This window comes from Pholis gunnellus, assembly GCF_910591455.1.
Source record: "Pholis gunnellus genome assembly, chromosome: 8".
Taxonomy (NCBI): domain Eukaryota; kingdom Metazoa; phylum Chordata; class Actinopteri; order Perciformes; family Pholidae; genus Pholis; species Pholis gunnellus.
The window spans coordinates 362,645-384,597 of NC_136534.1; the positions used below are offsets into that span (position 1 = coordinate 362,645).

General features: G+C 43.8%; 1 protein-coding gene across 1 annotated transcript in view; it reads right to left on the reverse strand.

Annotated features, from left to right (window-relative positions):
• The window catches only part of tgfb2 (transforming growth factor, beta 2), an 81,564-nt gene that overhangs the window by 21,877 nt on the left and 37,734 nt on the right, over positions 1 to 21,953 (reverse strand). The window contains exon 2 of the mRNA XM_079164037.1: positions 2,009 to 2,172. Coding sequence (XP_079020163.1) covers positions 2,009 to 2,172 — 164 coding nt within the window. The remainder of the gene's footprint in view (positions 1 to 2,008; positions 2,173 to 21,953) is intronic.

Genomic DNA, 21,953 nt, shown 5'->3' on the forward strand with positions numbered 1-21,953 from the left:
GATTTTGCCAAACTTGCTTTGAGGAACCAAAAAGCCTCACTTATGTAATCTCATCCTGAAAATTATCCGGCTAACTCAGTTAGCAACTTACGAGGAACGGGTTCTGCCCGGTTCCCCACCCTCGCCCTCTTGTCCTCGGTCCCCCGCTGCTCCACCACATTTACCCATTGTCCTCCTGGAATTAAATCTTTTCACTCATTACTCCCTGGTCTGTGTCTGCATTTGGGTCCACCACCCAACGATCTGGCCCCTATGGACCCAGCAGACCAAGATTTCCTCCGTCAGGCTCTCGCCTCACAGGGTGCTCTCGTGGGAATTTTCTATTGACTTTGGGACTATAAAGCAAGGTTCAGTGTGGACCGAAGTATTTACCCAGGGTTTTTTTCTCAGAAAGTTTAATAACCCTGTGAGAGACAAGTTAGTTGTTAGGGATGACTCAGAGAGTCTTGATGCTTTTATCTCCCTTGCTATCAGACCAGATAATCGTCTTGGTGAACTTCGGAGAGAGAGGCCTAGCCGCTCTTTAGGTTCACCATCCCCTTGCTCAGCCCCTCCTCCCGTGAGAGCCAGCCACGGCCCAGCCTCTAGGTTCCATGCTCTTCCTGGTTCCCCTCTCGCCAGCGGAGGAGCCCATGCAGCTGGGCAGAGCACACCTTTCAGGGGCAGAGGTTCTCCGGAGGATCAAAGCGGGATTGTGCATTTACTGTGGCTAAGCTGTTTTCTGGTCTCCTGCACCCAGCGGCCAAAAGAGGAGGCTCATCAGTAGAGATGGGGATAGTGGTGAGCCAAACCACTCCCTCTTCAGTTCCACAGACCAGAATGCAGCTTAAGGCTACTCTCATATGGAACCAACAGTCTCTTCCCGTACGTACCTTGGTGGATTCTGGAGCGGATGAGAGCTTCATCGATGCCAATCTTGTTTTCCAAGCCAGAATCTCCATTCAGCCACTAAACAGTCCCCTCTGTGCCCATGCTCTAAATGGGAAGCTTCTCGCTCATGTTACCCACGTCACGGAACCACTGCATCTGGTGTTGTCATCACCATTTGATTGTTGAGATATTATTCAATGGAACTTTCTTTATTTCATTTGACAGTCAGTTTGTTGACTACATACAGACGTTAATACAACTGTTGGCTACTTCAATATATCTGGAACTGAATCATCAGATATTATTGTGATGTTCTGGACCTTTGCATGAGGAAATCCTCTCTAACTGGACCTCGTTGAACTTCAATTGAATACCACTGGTCTAAAGACATACACTATTTTGTGAGTGGTTGGGTTCACAACCTCAAAACCAAAGTAGCATTGAACGTCTGCCATCATGTTTTTGTCAGGGTAGCTAGCATCGCTAAAAACAAATCTCCCGGTAGAGAGCTAACTAGCTTTCCCCCACATAAAACCAATGACAAAAAGACGGACAAAAAACACAGACCATGGTGGTGATATAACACGTGGTGTTTGTTCTGTCACTAGTGTGTCGCAGTTTTAGCTAGCTAGCTAGTTAGCTGCCGGGAGATAGCTAGCTAAAACTGCAAAACACTAGCTGCAAAACAAACAACCAACCGCACAAAAGATGTTTCCCTGACCTTATCCTCAGGTATTTTTTAAGTCTCGCCATGTAAGGTTAGTATACAATCTCTCTTAACTGTAAGCATAAACTCAGATTGCAGATATGCAGAATCTGTTGGCAACGGGACAAGATGTTGGTATCTGAAACATTCTGGTTTCAGTTTGTAGTCTGATTAATATTGACAAAATCAAGTTTGACTTCATTCAATCCACATTATGTTAAAGAAATGTCTTATGTTGCTTAAAAGTCTATAAGTGAGGGAAAATCACAAAAGCACAATCAAAAACAAAAATGTAAAAACAACAATGCCAATTTAGTCTATTGATTTAGTTAAAATCCTTCCTAGCCTGAATAAATCTCAAAAGTATCTCTTGAATCATTGTTAGAGATCCCTGGGAGTTCCTGATATCAGACCAGTGGAACGTGTCTGTACCTGGTAGAGTTCGATGCGCTGCTCAGACACTCGGGCCCCATGGTTTTGAAGACGGAAGATCCGAAGTTCAGCCTTCACAAGGTTGGAGGCGTTCTTTTCCAAGGAAGACACATCAAACGTCAGCCGCCTGAAGTATGGGTTGAAGTGTGTAGGAGAAATGACATCTACAAAAAAGGAGAAAGAATAGCTGATTTAGCATATTTATGTATATCTATCCATTGGTACCAACCATGCTAGCTTGCCGTAAAGAAGGCCAAATAACGCTCAAAATGTAGGCGAGGGAATGACTGGCACGGCCATATTCATAGGGGTCCCTTGACCTCACGATATTTGAATGAAAATGGGTTCTATGGGTACACACGCATCTTCCCTTTACAGACAGGCACACTTTATGCTAGTGTATAAATGCAGTTTGGAATAAAAAAAACATGCAGATTTTTGCATGCAATATATATGTGTTATTTTTGCCTATTCTAAAAATGGGGTCCCAGTATAAGGAAAGCTGAGACTTAGAGTTAGAGCCCAATTGTATTTAGGCTCTAACTCACACAGGCTCCACCCTCTACTGCACTCTATGGGTAATACTCTCCTCCAATCACGAGCATGCATTCACCAACTAAAAATTGCATAAGCGTAGGCGGCCAATCAGAACGCTCTGAAGGCATTGTCATTCAAGACAGCTTTGCAGCTTGCACTGACCTCAGCTCAGAGTCAGAATGAACTAAATGCCCTTAGTTTCAAGGACATATAAGGTGGCAGCATGGTTGATGCTCTGTCCATTGTCTTGGACATGTTGGTCTCCTTTTTTTAGGGTCTGTGCTCGCTGGAACAATGCAGGACTGGTGAAAAGGGAGGGGTGTCTGTCGGTAGTCTTGCAACTGATCTCCCCTCTGTGCATGATACAGCTACATGGTCCTTTGTGCTCCTTGATGAACTGGGGATTGTGGTGTGCATGGTGTCTACTGCTTGTCTTTTGACCCCAGCAGGGCTAGGCCATGGCTCTACCCAGTTCAGTTGTGTAATAACTGGGTTGGCTGTGGCGGGTGGCTGTGGCCAAGGTTATAAAGAAGTAGGTTGCTGCGGTAACTAAATGAAGCTCTAGCTAAGTACATACCTGCAAACTCATAAGAGGTGAAAAAGGTGACAAGCACCCGAACCCGAAACCCTGTCGGCGGGTTCGGGGGCATGCTGCCCCGGGAGAATTTTATTTTAAATTTGAGCTTTAAGTAGCATTCTGGTGTACTCTGAGAAGAAAACTAACTGATAAGACATTTACTAACTAATTTATTATTCAGTCATTAATCAGTATTTCAGCTCTAGTTGAATAGCTTGCTAGTTAGCTTCTTTTTTTTTTTAAATCAATATTATTATTAACCTTTATTTCAATCAGGAGAGACTTGTTTTATAGTTTAACAATGATTTATTACACATGCAAATATGAAAAGTGCAAAGTCTTTGGCGATTGGACTCCATCATGAAGTACTATCACCGAGGGTAGGGATACTGCGGTCCAATAGGCCTAATCCCCCCTGGAGTCCAGACACTGGTGGTGGTGGTGAAGGGAGTTGCTCCAATCTGATGATGAATCAGGAGCATGAATGTGATGCTGACTGGAGGTGATTGGGGTGGAGGAGGGTCGCGTCTGCTTAGCTGAAATGACAACTGACAGCAGCAGAGAACACTTTTAAAGTTGACCGCACACATATGATTGGCTTAAGGAAACTGTGCCGCATCTGGTTGGATAGTTAAAAGTGCACGCCCCCAATCAGCTGATAGAGTAATTACAAGGAGAGGAGAGACAGAGATTACCCGTTAGTGTCTTCCTGACTGAACTTGCGCTTGAGCTCCATTTAAACAAAATCCATTGAGACCGAGATCTCATTTTCAAAAGTTTTAGTCATATAACAACACAGATCAAATTCTACTTTGAGTTAAAAAAAACAACCTGGAACCAGATCCGCCGGTGTTCCGGTTTAATGTTAATGAGTGACCACGGGAACTGAACTGGAACACGGGGGAGTTTGCATGTTTCATCACGTTACGTGTTTTCCTCCTAAATGAACATTAACAGTCGACAAAGTTTTGCATGCAGTGGACGTTTGCCTTAACCCAGCAAGTCTGAACTGTAACGGTACATAACGTACCTTAAACGTTAATGCCAATACAATCCACTAACATTAGCTATCGTTATATCAAGCTGACTAGCTTTCCATTATAAACAGGTTGGGAAGACGGTGTAGACATCTTAACACTGATTGGCCAAGACTCAACGCATCACATCAAAGATGTTTTATTGCAAAGATCACAACATCACCTTTTCTCCTCGTCTCACTCCAATCTGAGAAACGCTGATTGGCCAGTTGACCCCCCCCCAAACGAAAAAACTATGGATCTACACGATTCACGTGGATGACATATTTTGATACAAAACGGCGAATTTCGCCAAAAAGCGACAAGTTTGCAGGTATGTACATAAGTACTCCACGGTGGGGGGGTCATCTTGCTGCTGCTCAGGGCAGACACCCCTCGAATACAAATCTCCCTGTAGAGTCCAAGCACCAAAGACTCTGTAAAGACTTTTTATCATCACATATCATCTGTTAATAATAAACATTTATCTTTTTTCCTGATTGAACTAATTAGCAGGTCAGGATCAGTGTGGTTGGGTCAATGGAGCAGCAGGGCGTGCATTTGTTGGGCTCCACTCAGTGTTGGGAACGAAAAGGAGTGTGTTCGGTTATCAGCAAATATGAAAACTAAATTATTATAAAAGAAAGGGAGGGACTCAAAACAGATCCTCCCCACCTCAGTCAAATACGAAAATTGTTGCTCTATCACACAACAACACGACTGACGAACTTAGAGACCTGTCCATCACCATTGACGATACCATGGTGATGCCAACTCGGACTGTGAGGAACCTGGGTGTGACCCTGGATGACCAACTGTCACTCAGCAAATATTTCATCGGTGACACGCTCCTGCAGATTCCTGCTCTACAACATCAGGAGAATTCGCCCCTTCCTCACTGAGGAGACGGCGCAGGTGCTAATCCAGGCTCTTGTCATCTCCCGCCTGGACTACTGCAACTCTCTACTTGCCGGAGCCACGGCGTCGGCCATCAGACCGCTGGAGCTTGTCCAGAAAGCTGCAGCTCGCCTGGTGTTTGATTGCCCCATGTTCTCCCACACAACTTCCCTTCTCCGTTCTCTACACTGGCTACCCGTAAGAGCTCGCATCCAGGGCAGTAAAAGGAACAGCTCCTTCCTATCTCCAGGCCATGGTCAAGCGCTACACCCTGGCCCGACCACTTCGCTCTGCTGCCTCGGGGCGATCGGTTCCCCGTCGCTCAGAGGTCTCTGCGGCTGATCTACCCGGTCACGGCTGTTTTCTGTCCTGGCCCCACAATGGTGGAATGAACTCCCCACTGACGTCAGGACAACAGAGTCGCTGCCCATCTTTTGGCGCAGGCTGAAAACTCACCTCTTCAAGAAGTACTACCCTGAGCCTTCCACTCAGCACTTATTGTATTCATATTAGTTTGTTGCACTTATTATATTTGTTTGTTTCTGCACTGTACTCTTGCTCTGGTTTATGCTCTTAGATGCTTGTTTAAAAAAGGAGATGCACTTATGACTTCTGGTGATGAGTAGTTCTCTTGAATACACTTATTGTAAGTCGCTTTGGATAAAAGCGTCTGCTAAATGACTGTAATGTAATGTAATATATAATACATACATAGAGGGCCCTAGCGCCCTCCATTAACCAGCCGCCACTGAAAAATGATCAAGGTCATGTGCATTTAACGTGCGTTTATTATATATTTCATAGCCTAAACACTCACTGTTTTTAAACATTTTAATATCATCATTACCAAAATATATATATATATATATATATATAGCTGTATACACTGTACACACTGTCATATTCATCTACCTTGTGTATATATAGAGCAACCTGCTTCATTAATCATCACCCTTTGCACTCTGCAACATTGCACTATTGTCAGATTTGACCATGATTCTCCAGAGCCACATTATAACTGCTTTCATCGGAAAAAAACTCCAGAGAGTGTTCCTTTAAAGATCAGTTTGAATTTTTGATATTCCTACAGGCATCAGACTTTTAAAAGCCAGGTCAGTGTAACCCTGACACCCACAGCTACACGCACTACTTCACTACGACAGCAGCCACACACAGTAGCAGCAACACAATCCCCCTCATATACTACTGAAAGCCATGTGTGTGGAAGTGTTTGACATACGCTTACACAGGACCAGGGAGACACGCACAGCACTGACAGCCACACGTGTTGCCATGTCTGACAGACGCTGCTGAACACACACAAATGTACAGCGTAATACTGGAAACCATGTGTGCGGTGGAGTGTTTGACAGCAACCCACAGCACAATGAATTAGGAGGCCCGGAGGTCTTAAATCGATGGCTGTAATGTAAGGCAGAAGCCCAGGATTAGCAAGACACCGTGGTTTGTTTAGGGAGAGCATACTCAACCAGCCAGACATGCGTATTGGGACCAGCTGACAGAGGCCAACACAGAGAGAAGAAAGTTTGTTTCGCACAATCTTTAAATATAGTTGAATATGGCGTTATAAATAAGTATTAAGAGACAGAGACAATAACCAATGGAGAGTAAAAGTGAGACAGATATACAGCGGGTAAAATAAGTATTGAACACTTCAACATTTTTCTCAGTAAATATATTTCTAAAGGTGCTATTGACATGCATTTTTCACCAGATGTCGGTAACAACCCAAGTAATCCATACATACAAAGAAAACCAAACAAATAAAATCAGAAATTAAGTTATGTGTAATAAAATGGACTGACACAGGGAAAAAGTATTGAACACGCTTACTGAAATTTATTTAATACTTCGTACAAAAGCCTTTGTTGTCAATGACGGCTTCAAGACGCCTCCTGTATGGAGAAACTAGTCGCATGCATTGCTCAGGTATGATTTTGGCCCATTCTTCCACACAAAGTCTTCAAATTTTGAAGGTTCCGTGGGCCTCTTCTATGAACTCTGATCTTTAGGTCTTTCCATATTTTTTCTATTGGATTCAAGTCAGGTGATTGGCCGGGCCATTCTAGCAGCTTTATTTTATTTCTCTGAAACCAATTGATCACTGTTGGGGCCATAATACGGAAGTGGAGTGAACATCATTTCACCATATACTGGCCTCGACCAGGTTCTCTTCGCAAGATTTCTGACAGAGGAGTGAAAAGAAATATCAGAAGAGTTGTCCAAGAGCCAAGGACCACTTGTGGAGAGCTTCAGAAAGACCTGGAATTAGCAGGTACTATTGTTTAAAAAAAAACAATAAGTAATGCACTGAACCACGCAAGACTCCATTGCTGAAGAAAAAGCATGTTGAAGCTTGTCTAAAGTTTGCTGCACAACATTTAGACAAGCCTGTGAAATATACAGAGAATATAGTGTGGTCAGATGCGACCAAAATTGAACTCTTTGGATGCCATAATACACACAGGTCAAAATGGCACTGCACATCACCCCACAAACACCAAACCAACAGTGAAGTTTGGAGGTGGGAACATCATGGTGGCACTGGCAAACTTCATATAATTGAAGGAAGGATGAATGGAAAAATGTACCGAGGCATTCTTGATAAAAATCTGCTGCCATCTACCAGGATGATGAAGATAAAACGAGGGTGGACATTTTAGCACGACAATGATCCAAAACACACAGCCAAGGAAACTCTCAATTGGTTTCAGAGAAATAAAATAAAGCTGCTAGAATGACCCAGACGATCACCTGAGTTGAAACCAATAGAAAAAATATGGAAAGACCTAAAGATCAGAGTTCATAGAAGAGGCCCACGGAACCTTCAAGATTTGAAGACTGTTTGTGTGGAAGAATGGGCCAAAACCACACCTGAGCAATGCATGCGACTAGTTTCTCCATACAGGAGGCGTCTTGAAGCCGTCATTACCAGCAAAGGCTTTTGTACGAAGTATTAAATACATTTCAGTAAGCGTAACCTTTCTTTATATTGCTTTCAGACTGGCACAGTCACGCTGTTTAAAACTGTAGGAAGCATTTTCCCCACAAAATAAAATAGAACACAATTTTATTATTGACCACAAGAGTGGAAAACTGTCCAGTTCAGCAACATATTAAAACTACACACCACATGAAGGCAACACTGACAGTGTGAATACTCCCATGTCATAAAACTAAAGAGAAGATGTAGTCTTTTAAGAATTGAGCAAGTCGACTGCCTACAGGATAATTCCAGTGTACATTGTTTGCAGTCAGAGACATCCTGTAACATCCTGAGTTTAGAGCTTCTGGTAAACAGAGGATGAGTAGGTAGCCTTCCTCCTCACCCTCTGTTACCCCTAACTGGCTCGGATTGTTTTCTTTATTTATCATCTTTGGTTTCCAGCCTGTCCAGCTTACCATCCTATGTATTGTTATGGTTTGACAGAACACTTTTAATGAGAGATTTATAGCCTACTATCTTGAAAACACTCACAGAGAAACAAAGTTGACTTTCTTAGAATATTCCAAGGTACTTGAAGTTGTTAGAAATCATGCAGACTGGCTCATTTTCTGTATATGTACAAATGCATATTGCATGATTTTTCTATAAAAACTGAGGCTAGGGGTAAAAATGCAAATGCTAAATAATGCATGAATAAATGAATAAATAAAAGGGAGACGTAAATAGAAGAGTGATAAATACAGGAATTAATACTGTAGCACCCCGTTGCCACAGAGACCCGGTTCAAACACCGTGAAGGCATGTACACGCAAGAGGCAGCGTTGTTATGAAAATATCACTCTTTATTAAAATTAAAATTACAATTTTTTTTATTAAAATAAAACTATGTGGTTTAACCAGTGCAGCTGGTTTGGCGGGCAGGAGGAGTTCACAGACCATGTGCCAGGATAGGCACCACAAACAAATTAAAGCAAAAGAAAAGAAACATAAGACCAAGGCAGCGTCCCACATACTAGAAAAGAAATAAAACGAAAACATAGTTAATCACAAATAACTGCCAATAGACAGAAAAAACAAACCCAAAAGAAACTACCTTAACCCACTGGCTGTCCACCCCCACTTGGACCCCCCCCCCCCCCAGCTACCATTGGGTGCACTGCACAGGAAGCTCTATAACACACAAATACAACATTACATAGTTCATTGTACCCAATTTCTCCAGCACACAAATACATAATGAAAAAACATTCAACTATAAATATATACCTGAAAACAGCCATCCCCCAAACACACGCCGTCCATTCCGCACAGGATGCCTCCCAGACACTGCGCTCCCGACGCAACTTATAATGCGGCCCCACGCTACGTCTCCGGTTGTTGCGGGAGAGAAAGTAGACGGACTCTCAGCGGACCCGCTCGTGGCGGCGGAAACAAAGAACAGAACGAATTCTTCTTCTTCTTTTTTTTTTCTTCGTTTTATGGCGGATGGCATCCAGTGAAAGGTGCATTCCCGCCACCTACTGTAGTGGAGTGTGGACCAGAGTAACCTATCCCCTAACCTAACCTAAACTAACCTAACCTAACCTAACCTAACCTAAACTAAACTAACCTAACCTAAACTAAACTAACCTAAACTAACCTAACCTAAACTAACCTAACCTAACATAAACTAACCTAACATAAACTAACCTAACCTAACCTAACCTAACATAAACTAACCTAAACTAACCTAACCTAACATAAACTAACCTAACCTAACATAAACTAACCTAACCTAACCTAAACTAACCTAACATAAACTAACCTAAACTAACCTAACCTAACATAAACTAACCTAAACTAACCTAACCTAACATAAACTAACCTAACATAAACTAAACTAACCTAAACTAACCTAACCTAACATAAACTAACCTAACATAAACTAACCTAAACTAACCTAACCTAAACTAAACTAAACTAACCTAACCTAAACTAACCTAACCTAAACTAAACTAACCTAACCTAACATAAACTAACCTAACCTAAACTAACCTAACCTAACATAAACTAACCTAACCTAACCTAAACTAACCTAACCTAAACTAAACTAACCTAACCTAACATAAACTAACCTAAACTAACCTAACATAAACTAACCTAACCTAACCTAACCTAACCTAAACTAACATAAACTAAACTAACCTAACATAAACTAAACTAACCTAACATAAACTAACCTAACCTAACCTAACCTAAACTAAACTAAACTAAACTAAACTAACCTAACATAAACTAAACTAACCTAACATAAACTAAACTAACCTAACATAAACTAACCTAACATAAACTAAACTAACCTAACATAAACTAACCTAACATAAACTAAACTAACCTAACATAAACTAAACTAACCTAACATAAACTAAACTAACCTAACATAAACTAACCTAACATAAACTAAACTAACCTAACATAAACTAAACTAACCTAACATAAACTAAACTAACCTAACCTAAACTAAACTAAACTAAAACAAAATGGAGATCCATCATTTCGGTGATTTAAATTCTTTTGCTCAATCCTGTTTCTTTCACGTATTGTAGTAAATGTCCTGCCCCAAAGGTTAATGCCTCTTTTAGGTTTAGTTCCTCAACTCCCAGCCTCCTCTTCAACCTGTCTCGCTCAAGTGTGAATTTCTGGCAATGACAAATGATATGGTCTACAGATTCTGGTACTTGACAGTGCTCACATAGTCCTGTTGGGTGTTTATTTATTAGATACATTGTTTTGTTCAGACTTGTGTGCCCAATCCTCAGTCTGGTTAATATGTTTTCTTCTATGGTACTTCTTCTAGATGGCCTCCCTTTGCCAACTTCTCTCTGAACAGCATACAGATGTCTTCCTGTTTCTCCTACATCCCAACTATGCTGCCATTCCTTAATAATGTTTCTTTTGATTATTGATTTCTGCTTTGCTGAGTAAAATGTCTGTCTTGTGCTGCCTTTCTAAAGCTTGTTTTGCTAATTTATCTGCTCTTTCGTTTCCTTTTACCCCTCTGTGTGCTGGTACATAAATGCTACTAAAATACCCATATTCTTAAGTCGGAACAGTGTTTCATATATTTCATTAATTAAATCCTGCCTGCTATGGGATGTGAATGATTGTAATGAGGATAGTGCTGAACTAGAATCTGAACAGACAATGACCTTTTGGATCCGAACCGCCTCTACCCACTGCAGTGCTGTTAAAATGGCCAACGTCTCAACTGTATAAACAGACAGATGATCTGATGTTCTCCTTTTGACTTCATATTGCAAGGTTGGTATGGTGAGCGCAAAACCATTTCTACCTGTATTAGGATTATGGATTTTGATCCATAACAGAACAAATTGCCAGCAGGTGCATCTTTTCACCTAATCAGGGCCCGTGCACCCCATTACCGGTCTGGTGGACCCAATCATTTCCCCCCGTCAGTTCCACTTGGTTACAATACAAAGGTAAATAGACAAAGAAACAAATAAAAACAAAAATATCAATGTAAGTCACATTTTATCAATTAATTAATGCCTACATTTATTTCCTTTTTTGTACATTTGTACTTTTCTTTTGGCAGATTCCATCCTCCACAGACAAATGTCTGGATATTAAGATTAAAACTATTTATACCACTGTTTTTATTTTCTTTAGCCGATAGCTCTTTATGTCATGCTGCCATGGATGAACAGATAGTAATCAACACAATGTCTGTTGATTATGAGACAAGATCTGAAGTTTTCTTTTATTGAAATGGATTAATTTCTCCTTGATGGACTTTAGAAAGAGTACGTTATGGTGCTTCCAGCAGTGTGTGTATGTTATAATGCAAACTGTTTCAGGTGACAGGTTAACGTAGCATGAACGTATAACATGCAGCTCTCCTACATGTAATACGTTCATGCTGCCGTCTGTATGAATGGCTGACATGCGAGCAGACTTTTATCACCCTGGTAACTGTGAAGGCCATAGCAAATGATTCAATTCATTTCGTTTATCACCTTGTATCTTTTACGTGTTGGCAAGCACTTTTTCTGTGCTGGGTGAGAAAAAGTGACATCCTTAGTGGATTTGAAGTATCTATGTAGGTGACTAGACATAAACACACTGCAGCAGAAGAATGAAGCCTCACTGTCTGCTTCAACTTCTGACTGTCCAGCCAGCTCTCAAGAATATCGCAGACACCTGTGAAATACCTCATCTGCTGTCATCTTTCAACATGTCTGTCTCTGGAGAATCTATGTCCCTCCATGTATTTCCTAACAGGGTTTGTATTTATCATCCGGCACTACGGTTTACACCAATAAATTTGTCCATTATTGCCCAACAACTCCAGCAGTGTCTATATCTACATAGTATCTTGTTTGTTAGCGTGTGTCGCCACCACATTTATGAATCACCTGGTTCTGCTCAGAGTAACAACAACAATGTACAAACCTGGCAACTCCACTGTGAGGACAGTTTCCTTTGTTGAGATGTTGCACCACCATTGCTCCACCCAGGAGTTGTTAGAGTTGGAGCAACCCCAAATCTTCCAAAGACCAAGAAGTATTTCTCTCGCCAATTTCCCTGAACTCATCCTTACAGGTCCCGGTCTAACCTAGAGGAAGGTGGATGGTGGACTTTACATTGGATTGAAGGACGACTCTGCTCTCCACTGAGCCACAGTCAGTTCAAACTGAAGGCTGTAATTACTATAGGGTTTGCACAAAATTATACAATATATGAAGAAATCAGAATGTATGTTAAAAAGCAAATATTTAAAGGTGGTTGTATAAGCACTATAAACTGACCACAGGTCTGTTGCTGTAGAAAAGTGGGCGTCTGTACGTCGGAGTTGTTGGTATAATGTTGGGATTGCAGTTTGGCTGAAGTATTCTCGCCCCATCGAGACATAAGGTGACCTCTAGTCCCGTGGTTTAATCATGGATGTGACTTCCTTCTCGACTGTCTGTAGCAGGACCGTGTCCTTCAGGGGTGGATTGTTGTTGCGTTCATACTGTCGCTCCACCGCTTCCTTTTCCCGTCATGTGCAGTGTCTCATGCAAATGTCTCTTCGATCGAAGTCTGACCTTTGACTTCACTGTTTCACTGGCGCTACTGACGGCCTCGAGTCCGACACGTTCTGTATTGAGGTGACGGGCGTGGCTAATGTTAGCGCCACTGGAAACAACAGTGGCTACTTAGAATGATTTTAAACCAAAAACAGAGCTCCTCTCCAGGACAGAAGTTCTTCTCGAGAGCATCTCCGGTTTCTCTTTCTTCATCCTCCACCTCTCTTTTCTGTTCTTAAATGTGTAGTAGTGACAGAGCCTCTCCAAGCTGTTCAGACTGTTATGCTGCTAGCTGTCCGCTATAATGTTACCCAGCATGCCGTTCGGTGTTGAAAAGTTGTAAATGTAAACTTATTATCAAATGTCTTACAAAGATCTAACCATAAGTGAGACGGGTGTGCAGTTAGTCAATGCAACCGAAGGGTTCTCGGCTGTTGCGCCCTTTACGGCCATTTTCCAGTATGGTGGTATATGAAAATGTATATTGTAAGGGAAAAATAACCGGCATACCATATGAAACAGAATACTGCCTGTAATGTTTCTGTATTGTAATTATGACCCAGACGAACAACGACTTGATTCAATGCAACAGGCTTTTATTCCGAGGATCGTATACACCAGTGGCGGGCCGTCAGGGCCTGCAAAGCCTTCTCTGCTGGCCTAAACAGAATCACAAAGTTATAGCCATTTTATAATTTTATATTTTTTCTTAAATACATTTAATTTTTTCTTATATGTATTATAATTTATACAAATATTTTTCCATTATCTCATTTTCTCATTGCACAGCTACTGTCTTCCTCAGTTGCTCTGCTTCCAGTGCAGCTTGTTTTAAGTAGAGCTTTTATCCAATCAGATTTCACCTCTGTGTCTCTAGGTAGAAGAGAGGCCCCAGGCCTGCAGACTCACCAGTGCCTCCATGTGCAGTTTAAGTGAATGGGGACGATATTGTTGATTGACATAGTCTTCAACCAATCAGATCTTTAGTTTGAGATTCTTAGACGCGAGCGGCTTGCAGGCCTACAGCTACGTCAGCATTACTGCAGCTCAGAATCCAGGTGCAGCTCTGCCACAAGGTGCATAGTGTGCTGTGATTGGTCAGTGGGCGAGCACGTGACTAAAGTGAAACCTATGCTTGCTAGCAGAACTTAGGTTGTAGCAGTCAAGTGGAATGATATAGAAGAAATTATGGCAAATTGTGTTTTTTTTTACCTAGCTTTGTTTTTTAACATCAAATGGCGGAAGGAGGAGAAACGGATTTAGTGGCGGAGTCACTGGGAACGCTTTTCTCAAGAAGGACATTTCATGACAAACTGGACAGTAAGAAATGACCCCACAGCTAGCAGCCCTGACCAGCCAGGAAAAGGATTTGTATGCAGCGTCGGAGAAGCGTTGCACATGTTATGGCTGTGAATGTGTTTCATTTTAACTGAGCGTCGGTACTTTTGGAGAGACTCGAGTGGATCTACAACTCAACGACCACGTTCGCAGGGAAACAGCTCCACAACCGCGGCCCGCCCTTCGCCGGTCCACGGCCAAAGACGACCAGCGATGGCGGCGGAAGACCGACAACCGACCGGCAGCGGAAGACAACCGACCGGCAGCGGAAGACGACCGAACGGCGGCGGAAGACCGACGACGACCGGCGAAATACAACTGGGGAGGCTCGACTGGCGTCGATGAATGGAGAAGGACTTCTTACTGGAACTGATGTACTGGGATTAAACTCTGTCAACAAAGAAAGGAGGATAGACAGCATTTGGTAAGTGAAGTTTGTTTGTTTACCTCTACAGTTACTACTGTTCATTTGTCAATCGAGGCGTTTTTATGAATAATATTTGAATGGCTCGTGCTCGTGTGGTGGAATGCGTGGATCCGCTGCAGGTCTGCTGGATTGATTTGTTGCTTTGTTGTCATACGAATATATGCGACTGCTCTTGTGAGTTTGTCATTGTGTTACATTGATTTGGACTATATTGTCCGTTAATGACGCAGCGTCCCGTCATGCTCGTATTCATGTATCTGCACTCTGCTTTTCGTGTTTTGTATGCTAGGTGTTGAGCTTCATGTAACATTTTATTTCATTTGTCAAATGTTGCAGTGTTATGTGAATATGCGGCTTTTACACAAAACAAATAATAACCCGTAGCTGTGACGTCATAATTAGGTTATTAGAAGTGTAGGACAGCACTGAAGGCCCAGGTATAAAATCCACGGCCCGCCACTGGTATACACGCTGTTAAGGCCGTCTTGCTGACTGCTTGTATATCTATCTCTCGTACCGCCCACAAGGTGGCGTGGTTCTACCGTGAACATCACATTACCCTTTTTTTATTTTTAAAGAAATACCAACATAAAACGTGACATTCTTAAACTAGGCTTGCTCTCACATATTATTCAAACTTCAACAACTCTATTTGCTGTACTGAACATTGTAGTCATCTAGAGGTATGGCAGCTCTGTATTAACGGTATTCCTTAAAACGTAGATTTTACACTCTATGCTAAACATTTCTAAAGGAAAATCATTTAACTTTCAGTGCAAGTAGAAACATATTACATTTTACAGAGAGATATAAAATAAAGTAAGATATAAAATAAAGTGAAATATAAAATAAAGTGAAATATAAAATAAAGTGCACAAACGAACAGATAACAGGACTATAAACAACGAACAGATAACAGTACTATAAACAAGTGAGATGTGTATTGTAAAAGTGTAGAGTGTAATAGAAGGGATAGAAGGGATGCAGGGGAGTGACCGGTAGGAATTTGTCCTGGGGATGACAGAGTCAGTGGGGTCCCGGGCTCTGTTAATGTGCCCGACTGCGGAAGGGAAGAAGCTGTTCATGTGGCGTGAGGTCTTGGTCCTGATGGACCTCAGCTTCCTGCCAGATGGGAGGGGCACGAACAGATTGTGTCCAGGGTGAGAGGGCTCGGCTACAATCTTTCTTGCTCGCTTCAGGGTCCTTGAAGCGAATAAGTCCTGGAGGGACGGCAGATTGCGGCCAATCACCCTCCCGACAGAGCGAATGATGGAGACCGTGATGGAGGAGCAGAGGATGGACTCAATGATGGCTGTGTAGAAGTGAACCATCATTGTCTTTGGCAGGTTGAATTTCTTCAGCTGCCTCAGGAAGTACATCCTCTGCTGAGCCTTCTTTGTGATGGAGCTGATGTTCGGCTCCCACTTGAGGTCCTGGGATATGAGTCCAGGAAGCGGAAGGACTCCACCGCGTCGACGGGGGAGTCACACAGGGTGATGGGGGCTGGTGGGGCTGCATTCTTCTGGAAATCCACAACCATCTCCACTGTCTTTAGAGCGTTGAGCTCCAAGTTGTTCAGACTGCACCAGGTCACCAGATGGTCAGTCTCCCACCTGTAGGTGGACTCATCCCCACCAGAGATGAGTCCAATGAGGGTGGTGTCATCTGTGAACTTCAGGAGCTTGGCGGACTGGTGACTGGAGGTGCAGCTGTTGGTGTACAGGGAGAAGAGCAGAGGGGAAAGAACGCAGCCTTGGGGGGAACCGGTGCTGATGGTCCAGGAGGCTGAAACGTGTTTTCCCAGCTTGACGTGCTGCTTCCTGTCAGACAGGAAGTCTGTGATCCACTTGCAGGTGGAGTTGGGCACGTGCAGCTGGGAGAGCTTGTCATGCAGCAAAGACGGGATGATGGTGTTAAAGGCAGAGCTGAAGTCCACAAACAGGATCCTGGCGTAGGTTCCAGGGGAGTCCAGATGCTGGAGGATGAAATGAAGGGCCAAGTTGACTGCGTCATCTACAGACCTGTTGGCTCTGTAGGCGAACTGCAGGGGGTCCAGGAGTGGGTCGGTGAGGGTTTTAATGTGGGACAGGACCAGGTGCTCAAAAGACTTCATGACCACAGAGGTCAGGGCGACGAGCCTGTAGTCATTGAGTCCTGTGATCCTTGGTTTTTTGGGGACGGGCATGATGGTGGAGACCTTAAAGCAGGCTGGTACGTGGCATGTCTCCAGGGAGGTGTTGAAGATGTCTGTAAACACTGGAGACAGCTGATCAGCACAATGCTTCAGGGTGAAGGGGGAGACAGAGTCTGGGCCGGCTGCTTTGCGTGGGTTTTGTTTTTTAAAAAGCCTGTTGACGTCTCTCTCCAGAATAGAGAGTCGTCACTGGGGAGGGGGGTGGGGGGGACACTTGGATGGGTGATACAGAGGCATGGGCCCCTACTGGGCTGGGGGAGGGGGACCTGGTGGTCTGGGGCTGGTTGATGGAGCTGTGGGGGATGGAGTCAGGGCTGTCCCATTGTCCATCAAAGCGACAGTAGAACTCGTTCAGCTCGTCCGCCAGGCGGAGGTCATTCATGGAGTGTGAGGCTTTTGGCTTGTAGTTGGTGATCTGTCTGAGACCTCTCCAGACAGAAGCAGAGTCGTTTGCTGAGAGCTGGTGTTGCAGTTTCTCAGAGTACAGTCGTTTAGCATCTCTCATCGCCTTGCTAAACCTGTACTTTGACTCTTTATATAAGTCCTTGTCCCCACTCCTAAATGCCTGATCCTTTTGCAGTCTTAGCTGTCTGAGTTCTGCTGTGAACCAGGGTTTGTCGTTGTTGTAACTCACCCTGGTGCTTGATGGAACACAGCTGTTCTCACAGAAGCTGATGTATGAAGTTACAGCCTCTGTGTACTCATCCAGACTGTTGGAAGCAATCCTGAAAACATCCCAGTCTGTACGGTCCAAGCACGCCCGAAGATCCCCCAGAGCTTCACTGGTCCACTTCTTGAATTTCCTCACCACAGGTTTACAGAGCTTTAGTTTCTGCCTGTATGCAGGAATCAGATGGACCATGACGTGGTCAGAGTCCCAGTGCAGCACGAGGGACGGAGTGATAGGCCCCGCTGATTGTTGTGTAGCAGTGGTCCAGAATGTTCTCCTCTCTGGTTGGGCATTTAATTGACTGTCTGTATTTGGGGAGTTCATGGCTGAGGTTTCCTTTGGTAAAGTCACCAAAGACAATAACTAAGGAGTCCGGGTTGGTCCGCTCCACACACCGTATCTGTTCGGCGAGTATCCGCTGTGCCTCCTGCATGTTACCCTGCGGCGGCATGTAAACACCAACCAGTATGAATGAAGCAAACTCACGGGGGGAGTAGAAGGGTTTGCAGGTATTAGAGGCATCACTGTAATCACAATCACCATCATCAGGATCTGGTGAGATGTCCACTACTTCTGGAGTGATCTTCTTGAACAATGAAGAATTCCTGACAATGAAGTGGCCATTTCTGGCTGCTGTGATCATGGAGCCTTTGACTCTGATCACCGTGTATGGCTTACTGTTATATGGTGTGGTGAGCTTGTTGTGCTTGGGCTGACGATTAAGCACAGCGTCACCTGGAGTGAGAGTGTGTGGTGTAGCATTACGATGAGAGTCTGCATGAGATTTCATCTTGGCTTTAGCCTTGTTGTTTCTTGCTCTCACTTCAGAGTCTGAACAGTTACTTGCAGTTTGAGTGATTGAAGGAATCTTTGTGTACACCTTGCATTGGAACAACAGTTCAGCAGGTGAGCTTTCTGTTGTGCTGTGAGGTGTGGATCGATACTCACATAGAAAAATGTTCAGTTGTTGTTTCCAGGGAATGCCTTGTGTTTCGGCCACACGAATAGCTTTGCCTGGAGTGCGCATGAATCTTTCAGCTGTAGCATTAGCTTGAGGCCACAGCAGTGTGATCCGGCGGTGGTGGAATCCTAGATGATCGGCAAACTGGTCACTGTTGAATGGGGGACCATTATCAGTTTTCACAACTCTGGGGATCCCAAACATGGAGAAAACTTTCTCCATGAATGACTGTGTTAGCCTAGGTTGACCGTACGCTCTCTACAACTGGGTAGCATGTGTAATCATCCGTGATGACAAGCAAGTACTCTCCAGTTGGAAGTGGTCCATAGAAGTCTGCACTAACACTATGCCAAGGAGCTTCTGGCAGAACGGACATTTCTAGTGGCTCAGTATGTGCAACTGGCGTGTTGGCTTGACATGCAAGACAACTGCGTACTACTGCTTCTGCTTTGCGATCAATGTCTGGAAACCAAACCTTGGTTCTGAGTAGGGATTTGGTTTTGACAATGCCTTGATTTCCTTCATGGGCTAGCTGTAACACTCTATCTTGTAGGGCTGTGGGAATTACTATTCTAGTGCCCTGCAGTACAATGTCTGATGCATGTCTGCTAACTTGTCTGAATTGCTTTAATATGTCAGCATTTCGTGACTTGTCACTCTGGTGCCATGTGTTGTGTCTGATGTGAGCACTAATCTCTTGAAGGGTTGGATCTGCGAGTGTCTCTCTTGATCTCTGTGAGTGTCATGGCTTTAGGTGTTGCATGACTTGCGATGAAGTTCACATATTCCTCTGCTACCTTTGCTGCACGTGTAATGTCAGCTGTCTGAGACAAGATAGGATGGCGAGACATATAGTCAGCTGGGTTGTCGGCTCCCTTTCGGGTATTCCACCTTGAAGATGTAGGGCTGAATCCTCAGTCCCCATCTCTCAATCCTGGTGGGTGGTTTTGACCTGGGATTGTTCCATATGATTTCCAGTGCTTTGTGATATGTCACTAGAGTTAAAGGATGACCATAGCTGTACAGGTGGAAATGCTCACAGCTCCACACATTGGCCAGCGCTTCCTTTTCTGTTTGGGAGTATCTCCTCTCCACATCGCTGAGACCGACTTTCATAAGCTAGCATGTACTTCACCCCTTTTTCATCTTTTTGGCAGAGGATTGCACCCAGTCCAACAGGGCTAGCATCCACAATCAGTTCTGTCTCTCTTCCAGGGTAAAAGTATGACATGGTAATGTCACTGGTTAGACTGTCTTTCAGTGTCTGTAATGCAACTTGCTGTTCTGGGCCCCATACCCAGGGTATGTCTTTTCTGGTGAGCTTGCGCAGTGGTTCTGAAATGGAGGAGAAGTCTTTGATAAATCTGGAGAAATAGTTGACCATGCCCAGCAGACTTCTGATTTCACCTGGATTCTGGGGGTCTGCAGCTTGCTGAACTGCAATGACTTTCTTGGGATCAGCTGAGACACCCTCTGCAGAGAAGATGAAACCAAAGAACTCGAATCTGGACTTGTTGAACTCACATTTGTCACGATTGAGTGTGAGAATGCTTTCCCTGAGTCTCTGGAACAGTGCTCAGAGGTTGTTGTCATGTTCGGTCTGGGAGGCACCGTAGATGATGATGTCATCGCTGAGGTTTTTGACACCAGAGAGACCTTGCAGTGTTTGGCATATGGCATTTTGAAATACCTCAGCAGCAGACGATATGCCAAAACTCAGTCTCCTGTAGCTCCTCAATCCAAGGTGAGTGGTGAAGGTAGTGATGTATCTGCTATCTGGATGAAGCTGTAGCTGGTGGTATCCAGCTCTCAAATCCAGTTTGGAAAACACAGTTGCTCCATTCAACTCGTGTATCACATTGTCCATGGTGGGAGTGATGTGGCGTTCCCTCTCTATAGCCGTGTTAGCTTGGCGCATGTCAACACAAAGTCTTACTTTGTCAGGGTCTTTAGGCTTAGGAGGTGCGACAATAGGTGAGACCCATGGTGTCGGGCCAGTGACCTCCTTGATTATGTCATCTGCTTCCAGTTTCTGAAGCTCATCCTCAACCTTCTGGCGGATGTGGAACGGCACACATCGATGTGGTTGGCATGTAGGTTTAATGCCAGGATTTATGTGAAGCTTTACCTGAAAGTCTTTCAGTTTTCCGATCCCCTGAAACAATTCAGGATGACTCTCCACTAGCTCATCTGCGACTGTGCAGCTCTGTGGTGTGGATGATACTGCTGTGATGATTTTGATCAGTCCCAGTGCTTTGGAAGTTTTGTAACTGAGAACATTGAATCCATCCCCTTTAATTACAAAGAATGTGCACCTTGTCGTTTTCTGTCCTTTCTCCACACTACACTTGAAAGCACCACTGACAGGCAATGGAACCTTGGAGCGGAAGGGGTAGATCTTGGTGCTGGTGGGGCTTAGTTGTGGACTTGGAATCAATTCCTCGAAACTTGTTTCACTGACAGTTTGCTGAGGCTCCCGAATCAATTAGAACTAGCATACTACTGCCATTTAGCTTGATGTGGGTCTGTGGCAGCTCAGAGATCTTGTCAGCATCAACTGCAAAAACATAAGCGTCATCACTGCTGGAAGAGTTGTGCTCTTTTTCCTCACCTGGTGTCTTTGTTATGTGATGGACTTTTTTAGGGTGTTGGTTAGCCTTGTACTGTGTTTGTTTTGTATCACCGTCTTTGGCTTTAGCACGGCATTGCTTTGCAAAATGGTTTAGTTTACCACAGGCTCTGCATTGTTTGCTTCTAGCAGGGCATTCACCATCATGAGGATATCTACCTCCACAGTTCCTGCAGCTGTTATCAGAACGTCTTCTTTCCGACCATCTGCTGTTTGGATGCTTCGGTGTAGTCTTCTGATCCACCCAGTTGACTGTAGCTGTTGAGCCTCTTTCTATGCCAGTCGCTTGCATTTCAGACAGTTCCAGTGTTCTTCCATGATCAAGAAGCTCATCTAGGCTAAGGTCAGGCTCCCTTAGCGCTTTCCTGCGTAGCCTAGATGATGCACAGCTTTGTATGATTTGCATTTTAATCTCTGCCTCGACACTTGCAAATTCACATTTCTTAGCTAACATCCTCAGCCTAGTGGGATAACTGTCCACATTTTCTCCTGGTTCCTGTACAGTTTTTCTGAAGATGTACACTTGATACTGTACGTTTTTCTTAGGAGAGAAATATCCAGAAAACTTCTGCTTTGTGTCTGCATATTTGTCATCTTCATCTGCTAACTTGTCGTAAATATCATGCACTCGTTCTCCTGCTACATGTAGCATTAACGCTTTG